The following is a 15856-nucleotide window of genomic DNA, read 5'->3' on the forward strand; positions in this document are numbered from 1 at the left end:
CATGTGTGTAGTTGGAAATTCTTTCCAGGTTCCCTTGCAACAATTTTAGAGTTCTTGCATTGCAGATTTTGTTTGCGATGTTGGTACATCTGCTTTTCATTGACTCCCACAGGTGTCGTATTTTTCTTTTTGGCCGGGTGACATTATTGTTGGCCCAGAGTGCCTGCTCGACGTGTTCAGCGCACGCTTCAAGTCGGGAACATGGGTCATGTATCACGAACTTTTCTTTTTCACAGGCGATGTCGGAAACTATTACTATGGTCAAGGTCATCCCATGAAACCCCACCGGATACGCATGACCACAACCTTCTGCTGAACTATGGTCTCTACAGAAAAATGGAGATCTACGTAAGTTGATTTTATCACTGTGTTGTGTTTTCGTCTGCTCGTCTTTCGCCGGGCTCCCCAGCGGCACACCATTGACCGGAGGTTGCGGATTTCACCCCTGCTCGTCTTCAGAGCGACGAGGCCAGATTAAAAAATATAACATACCAATCGGTAGCGCCCTTGTTACGACATTGGTGCTACCTCCTGCTGACAGGAGTGCTGCGGTATTAGTTATGCGCGGCATTACTTCTACTGTGAAAATTCGTGCAGACTTTACTCATACGCGACGTTCGCACTGCTGCCAAGACTTGTACACAAAAGTGCTGTGCATCAAAATTTATGCTTCAAAGGTTATACACACCATTACATCTATTGCAAAAACTTATCCAATTTTCTCTTAAACGCTGCATCATTTCTTCTGCAAAATTTCATAAACGACGCGAGTGCAGCATGACAAAACTGATGCTGCAAAAACTTATGCTCGTCATTACTTATGCAGCAAAGACTCATGCAGTCTTCATTTGTGCGCGACATTACCTCTACTGCAAAAACTTGTGTGCGACAGAGTACATCATGTCAAAACTTATGCTGCAAAAGATGTATACCAGCCATCACTTCCATAAAAACTTGACCACAAGTTTGCTGTAACACTTAAGTTGCATTTAAGTATTTGCGGTAGAAATAATGCCGTGTATGAGCAGTGGCTTTACAAGTATTTGCAGTAGAGTAATGACAAGTATGACTTTTGCAGTATAAGTTTTGTGGCGTAGCATCAATGTCGTGTGTAAGTCGGCAGCAGAAGCAATGTAACGCCTCTGCCTGTTTGAGTTTTGTTGTAGCACTGATGTCATGGAACCGATAGCGGTATGGTATGCGGTCTCGGGTCACACAACAAACTTTGGCGGTTTCTGCTGCCGCGGCAGACCTGAGTCCCGCCGCCCGCTGCCACGGGTCCTGGCCCACCCGGGCACTGACAGTGTGTTGTATTTCATACTATAACTCAGTCATCGTTACAGATAATTGCTTGAAAATAAATGCATGCATTCGTCATAGTTGTATCTAGGGTATGTTATTCAAATTTGGTGATTTATTAGTTTATATATAATAGTATATATTATTAGTATTAGTTATTAGTATTAGTTACAGATTTATTATTAGTAGTTTATTAGTTTATTATTAGTTTGAGGCCAAATATTTGTAGTGTGTTGTTGAATATTTTAAGTTGGCATTCATGCTTTATCAATATTTTTTCGTATTTCACATTCCAATATTCGATGCATACTATTGAAACAACACAACAGGGCATATGAATGATGGATTAATTGGGGCACATTTTCTGTTTACAAATACTAGTGTTGCTCAGTTTGTATGCCAATCTGTTCACAGCTACACTTGTCAAAAATGATCTTTTGCTCAGTTTTGGCCTATTATGACCTCAAAATTATTTAAGCGCAAGACATAGGCTTGATCAATTGTCAGTTACTTAAAATGGTGTGCTGATGTTTCAGTGTGCTTATGAATTATCAAAAATATTTGGTGGGGGGGGGGGGGGGGGGGAATTGACTCCCTTGATCAATATCCGGTTAGACCTCCCCTTTCCGACGCAGTTAGTGAAAAGCATGTGCTTTGACAGCATGCCCTTTTCGTACGCATTGGTGCAAGGTAATACATGATAATCATGCCCTTCTCATTGTTCGTCAGTATTTCATATACTTATGTCGTTTTCACTACTGCCCTTAGGACTCAGCTGGCACTAGGCAACCCCATACAAACGCCTAGTGGGTGTATCATTCGCTGGAACATAGGCGAGCTCATATCTGTGGTGTCGGCTGCTATCCACGGCGCACCCATAGTGCCCCCCCCCCCCCCCATTGTCCCGTGACGCAACTAACCGTGTCCTCCTCGCCGCAGCGGCCGCACAAGGCCACCCAGGAAGAGATGACAAAGTTCCACAGCGATGACTACATCCGCTTCCTGCGGTCCATACGACCAGACAACATGTCCGAGTACAACAAACAAATGCAGAGATGTGAGTGCTCCAGCCAGGATTTTTCAATGTAATAATGCGGAATGCTAGGTTATGCCTCGACGGATACCACTGAAGATCAATTTAAGAAGTAGTTTCCTAAAATGCATTTCAGCGTCGTGGTATATTTTGACTTTAAAGCAGTTATACCAACTGGTTATGGTTCTTTGACCATCAATATTTTGTATTTGTATTAACGTGCCATTTAGCCTGTATTCACACGGCATATTCCTGTGGTGTTCCTCAGCTGCGCCTTCCTTCCTACGCCGGTGGTCGTGTGGAGTGGGTCTCGTCCGGACATACGGCGATGCGCCCCTGTCCGGCCATTGTCTGATGCTGCCCCGCTCCCGCAGTTAACGTGGGCGAGGACTGCCCGGTGTTCGACGGTCTGTACGAGTTCTGCCAGCTGTCCACGGGCGGCTCGGTGGCCGGCGCCGTCAAGCTGAACCAGCAGGCGGCGGAGATCGCCGTCAACTGGGCTGGCGGCCTGCATCACGCCAAAAAGTCCGAGGTGAGGCGACCCACACTGCGCCAAATGGTCCGTTGTAGGGCGGCCCACATCACGCCAAATGGTCCGGTGTAGGGCGGCCCACATCACGCCAAAAAGTCCGAGGTGAGGCGACCCACACTGCGCCAAATGGTCCGTTGTAGGGCGGCCCACATCACGCCAAATGGTCCGTTGTAAGGCGGCCCACATCACGCCAAATGGTCCGTTGTAGGGCGGCCCACATCACGCCAAATGGTCCGTTGTAGGGCGGCCCATATCACGCCAAAAAGTCCGAGGTGAGGCGACCCACACTGCGCCAAATAGTCCGTTGAAAGGCGGCCCACGTCGCGCCAAATAGTCCGTTGTAGGGCGGCCCACATTACGCCAAATAGTCTGTAGTAAGGCGGTCCACACGGCGCCAAGTAGTCCGTTGTAGGGCGGCCCGCATCACGCCAAATAGTCCGAGATAAGGCGACCCACACTGCGCCAAATAGTCCGTTGTAGGGCGGCCCACATCGCGCCAAATAGTCTGTTGTGAGGCGGCCCACACTACGACAGAACTATATACGTGTTGTAAGGAGGTCCACACCACGCGAACAGTTCGTTGTGAAATCGTTCATTCCACTTGGAAAGTCTGTTGTTAACCGCCCTTATCGCGCGAAAAAGCGGCGGATAAGGCGGCTGAGCCCGCTTCGGTCCAACTGCCCAAACCAGGGACGCCAGACAGCTCGTTTCATGCTATGATAAGTATATGTTGTGCTGAAAGCGTACACGATTTTGGAACGTGGGAAACGTTCTTTTGTTGTTGGGTCGCTGCTTGGCATTGATGCACCTGCATTGCCTTGTGAGTAAAGATTAAGCACAAACATCTTAGCTTCAGGTTTTCAGTCCCTGGTTCGCGCAGCTGGAAACCCGGCCACGGACTAGGGGCTGAGCGATTTACACATGGTGGTCTCATTCTGTCCTATGGCGTGGACGCGCAGCTGCCGGCCACTCTCACTGGCGCCGGGGTGAACCTTCCGTGCGTTTCAAGTTTTACGTGCGACAGACAGGGTTGTCGGCCTTTCCCAAATGTGATGAGCTCTGTGGCTGATCTGCAGGCGTCCGGCTTCTGCTACGTGAACGACATCGTGCTGGCCATCCTGGAGCTGCTCAAGTACCACCAGCGGGTGTTGTACATCGACATCGACATCCACCACGGCGACGGCGTGGAGGAGGCCTTCTACACCACCGACCGCGTCATGACCGTCTCGTTCCACAAGTACGGGGAGTACTTCCCCGGCACGGGCGACCTCAGGGTAAGTGGGCGCGGCCGCGCCGGTCGGAGTGCTCCCGCACGAGCTGGGAGCACTACCCGGGGAGATGGGCGCCGCGGAACTATTCGGATATGCGGTTGTCCCATGTTCGGATGGTGTTTCTCTCAGGTGGGGGATCTCAGAATGCGTGTCGGCTCTGACGTCGCGGCAGTTTCAGCCCGTGTGATGCGTGATGCTCAGACAGACGCTTGGCGACAGCGACTTGTGAAACGAGACCACTTGGCGCCGTCGTCAGCGCAGGCGCTGGAGGTCATGGTTTTGTCGCGTGTGCCCTCAAGCTAGAAATACGGTCGCCTTTGAACGAACCTAAGGTTGTAGAAGTGTGCTCCTGCTGGTGTGACGGACCAACGCGGTCGACGGTGTCCCGCGTCCCGTGTCGAGAATGGTCGCTTTCCAGGACATCGGCGCCGGCCGCGGCAAGTACTACGCCGTCAACTTCCCGCTGCGCGACGGCATCGACGACGACGTGTACGAGCAGATCTTCGTGCCGATCATGTCCAAGGTGATGGAGACGTACCAGCCGTCGGCCATTGTGCTGCAGTGCGGCGCCGACTCGCTCTCCGGCGACCGGCTCGGCTGCTTCAACCTCACGCTCAAAGGTGAGAGGCGGTCGGAGCTACTCCTCGAACCCACACGCTCAAAAGCGATGGGGGGGGGGGGGGCAGCGATGATAACACCGCTTTGACGTTGTGCTCAAAGGTGGGCGGGCAATCAGAACGTCGCTTCAGCCTTACACTCAGAAGGTGGGGGGGGGGGGGAAGGGGGGGCAGCAGACAGGTCACTTTGACCTGGCGCTCAAAGGTGAGGCGGCAGTGAGAGCACTGCTTTGACTCGGCAGGCAGAGGCTAAAGGCGGCTGCAACACTTTTTAGTGTGTGTGTGGGGGGGGGGGAGGATGTTGGAACGCGGCAGAGGAAAGCAGTAACATGGATGCCCGTAATGCTAACCCAATTAATGGCCTGCAAAAGCTGCGGAAGTCTGCATGACTGCGGGCGTAAATGCACCATTTCTGTGGATATCACGTTGTCACTCGCATGGTAAAGCCGTGGTGCTTGCGAAACGGTGTTGGACGCCCGCGCTCGTCTATCTACGTGACTGCACGTGTTTTCCGATTTCGTCGTCTACAGCTGGTATGGTCGGTGCTTCCTCTTCACCCCTTGCGAACGGTCTGCCGCCCCTCCGAGCGGTCGGTGCTGCCTGACCGGGCCGCGCCGTGTTTAGCCGATCTGATCGGTGCCTCCTCCTCACCCCTGTGACCGGTCTGCCGCCCCTTCCGAGCGGTCGGAGCTGCCTGACCGGGGCGCACCTGACGCGCTTTCCGCGCCGTCAGGTCACGCCAAGTGCGTGGAGTTCATCAAGCGGTACAACCTGCCGCTGCTGCTGCTGGGCGGCGGCGGCTACACCATCCGCAACGTGGCCCGCTGCTGGACCTACGAGACGGCCGTGGCGCTCAATGTAGACGTGGCCAACGAGCTGCCCTACAACGACTACTTCGAGTACTTCGGACCCGACTTCAAGCTGCACATCAGCCCGTCCAACATGGCCAACCAGAACACGCCTGAGTACCTGGACAAGATCAAGACCAGACTGTTTGAGAACCTGCGCATGCTGCCCCACGCGCCAGGAGTGCAGGTGAGTGGCCAGGTGCCGCGCGCCTTTCATCTCCTCGCGATCGTTTAGGGATAGCTGGATGTCCCTATGGTGGTGGCAATGCGATTTGGCGAATTTCCTTTTGTTACACTACAGGGGAGCTTCCTCTGCCAAGCTGTCATCATTCAGCGTTTTCCGCCGCAGCAACCGTGTGTGTGTTTCCTCTACCGCTTTCGCTGTAATTTTATTAAATCATATGGCTGAATCTGAGTGTACGCACGTAGTGTTTGAGTTCTTGGCATGTCTGCGAGTGATGGCCCGCAAGTGTGGAGTGCGCCCACATTGGTTTGATTATGTCGTGTACTAGCACCGCTGACGTGGAATTAGTGCCGTGTCCGTGGTCCGGAATGGTGTGCCGACCCTTCCTGGCCGCCATCAGGCCCAGAATATTCCTGAGGACGCCGTGAACGAGGAGGAGGACGAAGACGAGGACAAGACGCACGCGCCCGACGAGCGCGTCAGCATCCGCGCCTCCGACAAGCGGGTACAGGGCGACAACGAGTTCTCGGACAGCGAGGACGAGGGCGAGGGCGGTCGGCGTGACGAGAGGTGAGCTCGGGGACGCGCGCGCGCAGCGCCGACACAAATGTCGAGCACTTCATCGTTTCGATTGTCACCGCTTGACGTTATCAGTGTGTTGACCTATGTATCTGCGGATCGCGGCATCGTTACTTTCCCTGCGCGTGCCACACTCGGTGCCGCTGAGTCGTCATCATCACGCCGTCCTCTGTGTGCGTGCGTGTGTGACAGCGCTGTCTGTGCCGCCAGCTCGGGCAAGAAGAAGAAGTTGCGGACGGAGGGTGGCTCTCCGGAGAAGATGGCCACCGACGAGGGCGACGTCAAGCCGGCCGAGGCCAAGGACGCCGTCAAGCAGGAGACCAAGCAGGCGGGCGCCGGAGACACGGCCGCCGCCGCAGCCGCCCCCGAGCCCATGTCCACAGCGTGAAGAGCCGACGGATCGCCGAACTGGTTTTATACGTACAGCATTTTCCCCATCCATCGTGGCTGAACTGCTGGTCGCCGCGTGCCGGCACGTTGATTGGTCGATTGTGTGCCACGTCCGGCGCTGGTTGGTGGAGCGTGTTCCACTCCCGACGCTGGTTCGTGCAGTGTGTCACGTGTCCGACGCTGATTGGTCGAATGTGTCCCACTCCCGACGCTGATTGGTTGCCGGACGGCGGCGGGCGCGCGCTTTGCGGAGCTGGAGAGAACTGGAGCACCCACGCGCTGCAAGCTGCATGAGGTTGGGGGTACTCTATTTTGTATTGTTTCACTGATTTTCGTTCCCAAATTGTCCGTTGGCATTCGGTTGAATTAGCCCGGGTAATGCGGCGTCTCTTGTTTGTACACTGTCATGCATCACGAAAAGGGTAGCATCATTCTCATCTTTCACCTCATGACGCTAGAAATTGCATCGTCAAGGTTATGTGAGTAGCTGAGCAGGTCGTCTGATGTGAACAATAAAGTGATGTTAAAATGTGCTGGATGAGTTTGACTCCGCTGTTTCCGTCGTCATCGGGGATCTACGACGCACTCAGCTGATAATGCTGTATGGCGTCGGCCTAATTCTCACCCTGGTACGAAGGGTGGGCACCGCGCAGAATCGAACCCCGTACCTCTGGTTTCCCAGACACTTCCTAGACACGCAGACTTGACGCAGTGAGGCGAAGAAACGTGCAAAATGTATGCCCGGGCGCGTAGGCGGGCAATTAACGGGTGACGCGCGGGCCCCGCCTTCCGACATCGTTTCCAGATCGGTAGGGAAGTTGTAAAAGCCTTGTTCCTCGGAAGAATACCGGAAAAATGGAGATATATTTTAGATCGGCTCGAACGAAATGTAACGGGCGTAACATGGCCGCGGCTGTCGACGCGCCCTTAAGCCCAAATCACAATACAACCGGCTATGTGTGGACGGATGGTGTTCCCATTGTCCAGGGTACGTAGGGTCCAAAGTGCAGAATATCCAATGTGTAGGATTTTTTAAATTCATCATCTTCAAATTGTATATCGTCTAAGGCGAGAAATAAGTTTTCGAAGTTCTGCTTTCCATTCAGAAAATATGAAAACACCGGTGACGTAGCCGGAATTTCGCCATAGAGGGACCATGTCTAGGCGTAAGAGGCCTCCAGAGGCTTTCAGACAAGGGGGCTCACTGCGTCGCCATAGGGGCCCTGTTTTTGGATTCCTGATACATTTGTGCTGCACAGAATGCCCTTCTGAAGCCTCGAGGGACTGGGGAGGCGTTCCTGTTGTCCAAGGTACCTAATGCCCAAAGGTACACAATGTCCCCTTCCACTCTGCACCATGTTGGAAGTTGCTTCTCATTTTGGACATTGTGTGCTATGGCCATTATGAACTGTGGACATTCTTTACCTTTGGAATTTTGTTCTTTGGACATTCTGTATCTTTGGATATTCTGTACCTTGGACAATATGATATGGATCCGAGGACTGATGCCGAGGGGATTGCGCCTTTGCTAAAAAATTTCGATTCCCAAAGAAAATCTTCAAATTTGGCAGCACAGCTTGTTACACGTTCAGTATTTGGTCCATACGGTATATACCCCGCGTTGGTCCATGCAGTCTAACCGACGGAACTGAAAGCGGACATCAGCATATGGAGAGCTGTTGACGGGTTTTGTCATTGCAAGCGATTGAGGATATTCGCTCACCCATTTGCCGTAAACCTTCGTGACTCGAAGAAGAAACCATGGACGACATAGCAGTGGAAACTGTGGAAAATGTGACTGAAACTGTCGAGAACATCACGGAAGCTGTGAAAAATGGTACTGGAAAGATTCCGGCTACCCCGGAGGGAATGGCGATTGCCTACAGCAGCTTGGTCATTATGGCATTGCTGCCTATCTTCTTTGGGTCCTTTCGTTCCATCAAGCATCATGCAGACCAGAAAGTGAGTATTTGTTTTGCCTTTGCTTATCCACAGCATGCAGGTCTAACAGGATATGTAAGCAAGGTTATTGCAGTTGAGATTTGCTGTTTTTCAGAATTTGTGTGCATAATTTGTGTAACATGCATTATGGGGGGTCTGTTTTTGGGAAGGGGGTGGAAAACCTCAGCATAGAGTGTCTGCAGCTCTGAGTGTGAAGTCACTGGAAACCACAAGTGTGAAGTCATTGGAAACCACTGAAGGCTATGGAGGGTTGTTGGCTCAAAGTTCTGAAATGTCCATATTAAGGCTGATATGCAAGCCTGGGATGGCACCAAGTATTCAAGTTGATGCAGAGAAACCTTGCTCCAGTTACAGTCATCATGGCATCAGTGTGGCTGTGGCATGACCCTACCATGACTGAACACAGCATGTGTGGTGTCTTCTCTGAAGTGCAGTCCTGGTTGGCCCATGACTGTCCACCCATTGCACCAGCAGGCCAACATGGTTTCAGGAGCTAGAGCATACAGCTCTTTATGAAATGTGGAAATACTTAGAACTTTTTTTCAGCCCACTGGGATATCAGCAATGTGCATACTTTGCTGATGGAACTTTTAAGGAAATAATAATATTTAAGGGGTGCCATCCATGGCAGTGCAGACAGTGTGCCAGTGCTTTCACAGGTTTGTACATGGTGGCTGGGGATGGGAAATCAACTGATGGAAGGAAGTGTCACCCTCCCTCTCCTACATTTCCTGTGGTAGGAAGAGAAAGAAACAATACAATTTTCAAACAAACTGTGTGCATGCAACACTGCCAAATTGATGTGAGCCCAATAAACTATGAAAATGGATAGTAATGTCTCAATCCTTTCTGTACATATGTCTGTAGTCACTAGCATTGCAAGCCTATGTCCACCTGACAGAGGAATTGGGTGATTTCATAGGTGCTGATGTTGATGTCTTTCTTTCAGGAAAACTGTGAACGCACAGGAGAGAAACCTGAGAGGATGACCCGAAAGGATGCAGCAATGTTTCCAATTATAGCCAGTTGTGCATTATTTGGAATCTACATTGTTTTTAAGGTAAGTTGTCTAATTTTTAAAAGCTTTGGCAGGAAAATCATTAATTAAAGTTTATGTTGTCATTGTTAATCATTGTTAAGGCATCCATGTCTGAAGTTTTGAACATATCCCATACACTAATAAAGCAAAGGTAACAGAAAAGCTGCTTCTTTTAACTTTGTTTATGAACTTTGTTGCAAATACAGTTTGTATCATCATGATTACCATGCAATGTTTACCATCATGATTACCACCTCAAAATCTTTATTGAAAAGTCCAAGTTCACATCTCATCAAGTCTTGCAGTGTCCCTCAAACCATGTCACGTTATGCTGCAGATCTTCAGCAAGGAGTACATAAACCTGCTGCTGACGGGCTACTTCTTCATGCTGGGCGTGCTGGCGCTGACGCACCTTATCAGCGAGCGCGTCGGCCGACTGCTGCCAGCCTCGGTGCCGTTCATCCAGTACCACCTGAGGTTGACTCAGGATGCCACAGAGGATCTCATCGACTTCAAGTTCAGCACACACGACTTGGTCAGCCTGGCGCTGTCGGCTGCCGTCGGCGTCTGGTACCTCGTCCAGAAGGTGCGTCGCCCGCCCGCGCTGCCCTCGGGCTCGGGTCCACTCCGGGATGGAGTCACACCGGCCCGACCCTCCTTGTCGGTCGGCATCTCCCGTCCGTCCCGGTGACTCAGTTGGTTAGAGCGCGTGCCTTTCAGTCACCCAACCGTGGCGTGGTGAGTTTTAGTCGCTTTAAGCACTTGCTATTTGCCCTTGACAGGTATGGTCAACGGCCTGTGGCAGCGGCCGCGATAAAAACCAGATGACGTCAGAGAGCGGGACGGACCGTGCCGAACAATGCGCCACACTAAGCTTTCGCCACCAAATTCTGCTGTTGACCTGAAATTGCGCGATCGGATGGTAGGGGTTAGGGCTTGCACAACAACCACTGCTTTGGGTGAGCTTTGCTTCCAGAAATTCACCCATTAAAAAGGCTCGGATTAAATCTAAAAAATCGAAAAAGTGCGCCCGGAATGGCGCCGACTATGCGTGTAAGCTCGTTGACTGGAAAGGTGATTTTTTTGTTCCGTCATGGTGACTCCATACCATGGGACAGGATTCCGGACCTTCGCCCACTTTGCAAAAACAGCATTTTGTTCGTGGTGCGCACGAAACGCTGTAACCCCAAAAGGCTTTGGATGCCGCCGCTCTCTGAGAAAACCTCATTGAACTGAAGCACGCCACATCGTGCGATGTGAGAACACGAGGTCTAGGCGAGCATCTCGGGAGTATGGAAGCTCAGCGACGGCGCTCAGTCGTGACGCGCGCCCGCTGCGCGGACAGGAGTCGTCACGACCTGCCGCTGGGGCTGTGGGGGGGGGGGGGGGCATGCGGGCCACGACATGGTGCGGTCAGAGGCAGGAGGAGTGACGTCAAACGGTGGGAGACGGGGGCGGAATGGTCAGACGGGCCGGATGAAGACGAGATCACCCGCTAAGAGCGGTATGGCCGTGCTTCTTCAGAAATGTGCAGCGTCGCGTACTGGCCAGTGTTTGTGAGTGCCTCGTGGCGCGCCACACCTGTCGATACAGTGCCCGTTGACCCCCCCCCCCCCCGTCCGCCCCCATGCCCGAGCACACTTGTCCAAGCAGAGTGGTGTCGATGTGCTCGGTCCCCGGCGACGGCATGAACAGAGCCGTCGCGTCATGGCCGCTCTGAGTCTGACGTCACCGCCGTGGGGTCACCATCACCCCATTGTTCTGCGCCTGACCAATCACGGGCAGCTTGGTGCAAGAAACGTGTCGAATGCCTTTCTGGAGGCAGCTGACTACAGGGAACACTGAAAAGCACTCATTTCGTGGAAGCTCGCCAAAACAAAGACGGGGAATACCCGCCTGGATGTGACCGGCTGGGGATCCCTGGACGTACTCGCCAGGGGGCCGCGTACGCAACAGTCAGGGAATACCCGCCTGGAGGTGACCGGCTGGGGATCCCTGGAAGTACTCGCTAGGGGGCTGCGTACGCAACAGTCAGGGAATACCCGCCTGGAGGTGACCGGCTGGGGATCCCTGGAAGTACTCGCCAGGGGGCCGCGTACGCAACAGTCAGGGAATACCCGCCTGGAGGTGACCGGCTGGGGATCCCTGGACGTACTCGCCAGGGGGCCGCGTACGCAACGAAGTCGGGGAATACCCTCCCGGAGAGTACTAGCCGCAAGAAACCCGGGCAACACCCGTCTGCAAGCTGTAGTCGTAGGCGCACGTTGGTGTGCGCAGCGGTAAGGCGTATTATAAGTCATACATGGAGGGAGGACACATATTGAAAACCATCAGTTTTTTGGACGTTTTGTTCTTTGGAGTCTATTTTAACCGGTATGCCCACTTTGGGCGTCATCGAGCGGTGGAATGAAGCAGAAGCATGCCTCCAAATGCACATAAGGCTTGATTCCCGAGGAACTTAGAGCTCTGTGCAAAGTATCGGTCCTCGCGTGTGGCATACTGTATTGCAGATGATCTTCCTTTACAATGAAGGCAAAATAGCTTTGCATGTTGCGTAGGCATAGCTGGTTATTTGTTTTCAATTGACCAGAAGAACGCCAAAGGTTTTTGTAGGTGTGAAAAATCCTTGTGCTGCTGGTCGCACCGAGCCCGCAGAAGGTCATGAGAAGCGTGCGACCCTCGTAAATGGCGTCTTAAATCCGAACAGACCCGCCGGAAAATCCAGATCGGCGTCCGGGAGCCCGAGTACCAGAGGCGCACAAACGGCCCGAGAAGTGTGGCGTTCGAACTGTTTCACGGCCAGTCCTTTCCATGCGTAATATAAGTCATTTGAGCAGTCACGTCAGTCGCGCGGCCGACGTTAAACTCCGAACCCCAGGACCGGGTGGGCCATGTCACACATGACCTTCTCCTCCCGTGTCCTCTTCGCCCGTCCATAGAACAGGAGCGTATGCAGACCGATGTGTAGAAAAATGCTTCCGACATGGCGAAGCTCGCTTATAAGGTGGGCTTGGCTGAGCCGGGCAGAGTGGCGTCGCAGTCCAAGGTCAGGAGCCGCCAGCTCCATATGGAAGCAGTGAAGTTCAATTTGTTGTTGTTTTTTTGATGGGACTAGGCTGTTATACGGAGGGGCTCCGGCAAAGATCAGGAGGCTGAGAATAGGACAAAAACCGCACTGACCAGATGAGTTGGGAGTGTGACCAGGATCTCGTCCCGCACCCATTTGACCCTCCCCCCCCCCCCGTCTCCCCTCAGCACTGGATCGCTAACAACATCTTCGGCCTGGCGTTTTCCGTGAACGGGGTGGAGATGCTGCACCTGAACAGCGTGCTGACGGGCGTCATCCTGTTGGGCGGCCTCTTCATCTACGACATCTTCTGGGTGTTCGGCACTGACGTCATGGTTACTGTCGCCCGCTCGTTCGAGGCGCCCATCAAGCGTACGTGAAAGCCGGGACGGGGCAGGTGGGCTCCCTGTGAGACCCCCGCGCCGTCAGAGTGGTTACGGTGTGGAGGGGGGGGGGGGGGGGGGCGAGAGGTAGAAGCGGAGGAGCAGCGACGGCGATAAACAAATTAACGCGTCACACCCGTCTTAAAATGCCAGCCACGGACTTTCAATGCTCTTGGCAATGTGCAGTGTGGAGAGGAAGGTTGTGACATACGCAATGGAGACCAGGGCCGAACTCGGCCATTACGAAGGCTGAACGATGAGTGTCTGTGTTAATGTATGCTGCACTGCGCGGTGAGGGGTTTCCACAGCAGCCCCTCCGAGGGGCTGGGGCGCAGCCTGCACGCCACCCCGTGACATATCCTGGCGTTCTTTCTAGTCGTCTTCCCGCAAGATCTTCTGGAGAAGGGCCTGGCCGCCAACAACTTCGCCATGCTGGGCTTGGGCGACATCGTCATTCCGGGCATTTTCATCGCCCTTCTGCTCCGCTTTGACATGAGGTGAGCGCCGCTGCTGCTTCCGCCCGTACAGCCTCGGCAGAGGCAGGACCCTGTGCACCAGGGGTCACTGGTGTCACCAGTGTCAGCTGACCGGACACCGGTGACCCGGCACCCGTCGCCACCCTTGCTCTCGGCGTGGGACAAATACGAATCGGTGTTGCACGCATCAGGGGTAACACCTGGCTGCGCTTTCATGGCAATGTTTTGTTTTATCCACTATTGTGACCCAGTGCAAATGCAATTGCCCGTCGCCTAGATATTCCGAGAGCTGACATTGCTTCTTTGATTCCAGTCTGAAGCGAGGCTCGAAGGTGTACTTCTACATGACGTTCGCGGCCTATGTGGCCGGCCTGCTCACCACCATCTTCATCATGCACGTGTACAAGCACGCGCAGCCGGCGCTGCTGTACCTGGTGCCCGCGTGCCTGGGCACCCCGCTCCTGCTCGCCCTGGTGCGGGGCGACATCAAGACCATGTTCCAGTGAGTGTCGCAGCCGCTTCTCGCTGAGCCGGAGCGGCAGGTTGGGCTGCAGTCCCCGATGGCCGCTGTGGCTTTCTAGGGGCAGGCGGCGTGCGGAAAGGGGTCTCCGGGGACCGAATGACTGGACTTTTTCGAGACCTACTGGATTGATTCGTCGGGAACGTGCAGATGCGTTGCGCGAAATTTGTGCTGCATGCCATGGAGTGTGTGGCTGATGTGCTTGAAATCTGTGTTTACGTCCATTGGGAGTGTCGCTCGCTCCGGCGTCTTCACACGCACGTTACATTCACGCCCCGACCGCTCCCGCTCAGGTACGAGGACCATCCCGAGGAGGCCGAGGCAGCAGAGGCCAAGAAGACTGAGTAGTGGACCGGCGCCGAGCTCGCGCCGCCTGACGGACCGGGCCGCGGCTGACGCGCCGCCCTCGCCGCGGGGTTCCGAGCTTCGCCGGCGGCGGCAGGTCTTGTCCGCCCGGCTCTGCCGCACTCACAAGACCGGCTCGCCCGGCGCCGCGGCGGTTCGACCGTTGTTAACCGTCGCCTCGTTGTGCTCGCTTCCGGAAGGACGCGGCCGGCCGGCGGCGTGCGTGGAGACGGCCTGCTTCGCGTGCGGTGGGTGTGGGTGTGGGTGTCGCGGCGGACGGGCGACGTGTGGACTGAGCTGGTTGTGCGCTGCGTCGGAGCCCGCGACAGGTAGTGCGTGTATGCTGGGCAGCTGCGGACGTGTGCTGCGGATGGCTGGTGCGCGGGTGAGGGCGTGGGCGGACGGCCACGGCGGCAGGGGCCTCAGCACGCGCCACGCTGGACCAGCCTGAACATAGAATTCGTTTGAACGTGGCCGTTGCCCGCGTTCTCGAGTTCGTGTCCGTTATTTTCCGAGGAAGCGCACCTGGATGGTGGCTGAGGTATCTTTGGACGGACTTCCTTTGTACTTGTGTCAAAATTGGCCGCTTTTTATGCAACTATTTGTTATAGGTTTTGGTACCAAAACACAGTATGCCTAGTGCCGTATGTGGCAGTGTCTGTAAAAAGGTGATGGCTTGGCTGGGACTGGTGGTTGGTCCGTGTTTGTTGATTTAGGTATTATGTGTCATGCGTATTGCCATCACAAATTTTCAGCCTTGTTTATGCGTCACATAGTGTTTATTTTTGGACAATATAACGTTGGCAATTTCTGTTGTGTTCGTGAACGGTGTGCTATTCGAGTCACACGGGAGTTAAAAATAGTCCTGTCGAGGTTTGGAGACGAGTTCGTCGACGTTGAAAGAAGCATTCTGTACTCTTGGGCCAATGTTCAAGTTTCGTGGGCTACCTCCACGGCCGTACTTTGCTAGCCGCCTGGACCCAGCGCGCTCGTCCGATGGAACAGGCACGGGACTGCTTCGTTGCCGAAACCCACACAAGGCGTGCGCCGAAGTTATTGATAAGTATTAAATAATTACGCAATATTACAAGCCGTCACATTGCTCTTGGGTGCGCGGATGTAACTGAAATGCTGAACACGTTTCATCAACGAGCGCCAACGACTGGCAGTCTGGTGTTGTGTGTTCCGGCCCACGCCATGCTACCTGCCAGCTGCCGACACAGCGCTGCGGGGCCCGAGCATAACAGAGCAGGCCGGCGCCGCGTAACCGGCCACGTATGGGAGTGAAAAGGTGGGCAGTTATATGGTCGG

The 15856-nt window shown here is 53.9% G+C and overlaps 1 protein-coding gene and 1 pseudogene across 1 annotated transcript; both read left to right on the forward strand.

Annotated features, from left to right (window-relative positions):
- Positions 1-259: 259 nt before the first annotated feature.
- LOC119114776 (histone deacetylase 1-like) lies at positions 260-7050 on the forward strand (annotated as a pseudogene).
- A 1332-nt stretch (positions 7051-8382) lies between these two features.
- On the forward strand, positions 8383-15326 carry LOC119114775 (minor histocompatibility antigen H13). Its single transcript, XM_037238809.1, has 7 exons — positions 8383-8715; positions 9665-9775; positions 10092-10340; positions 13010-13193; positions 13581-13701; positions 13994-14182; positions 14494-15326. The coding sequence occupies exons 1-7, from the start codon at positions 8515-8517 to the stop codon at positions 14546-14548; spliced, it is 1110 nt and encodes a 369-aa protein (XP_037094704.1). The 5' UTR covers positions 8383-8514; the 3' UTR covers positions 14549-15326.
- Positions 15327-15856: the final 530 nt, after the last annotated feature.

Source organism: Pollicipes pollicipes, unplaced genomic scaffold, assembly GCF_011947565.3.
Source record: "Pollicipes pollicipes isolate AB1234 unplaced genomic scaffold, Ppol_2.1 Scaffold_3087;HRSCAF=3621_pilon_pilon_pilon, whole genome shotgun sequence".
Taxonomy (NCBI): Eukaryota; Metazoa; Arthropoda; class Thecostraca; order Pollicipedomorpha; family Pollicipedidae; genus Pollicipes; species Pollicipes pollicipes.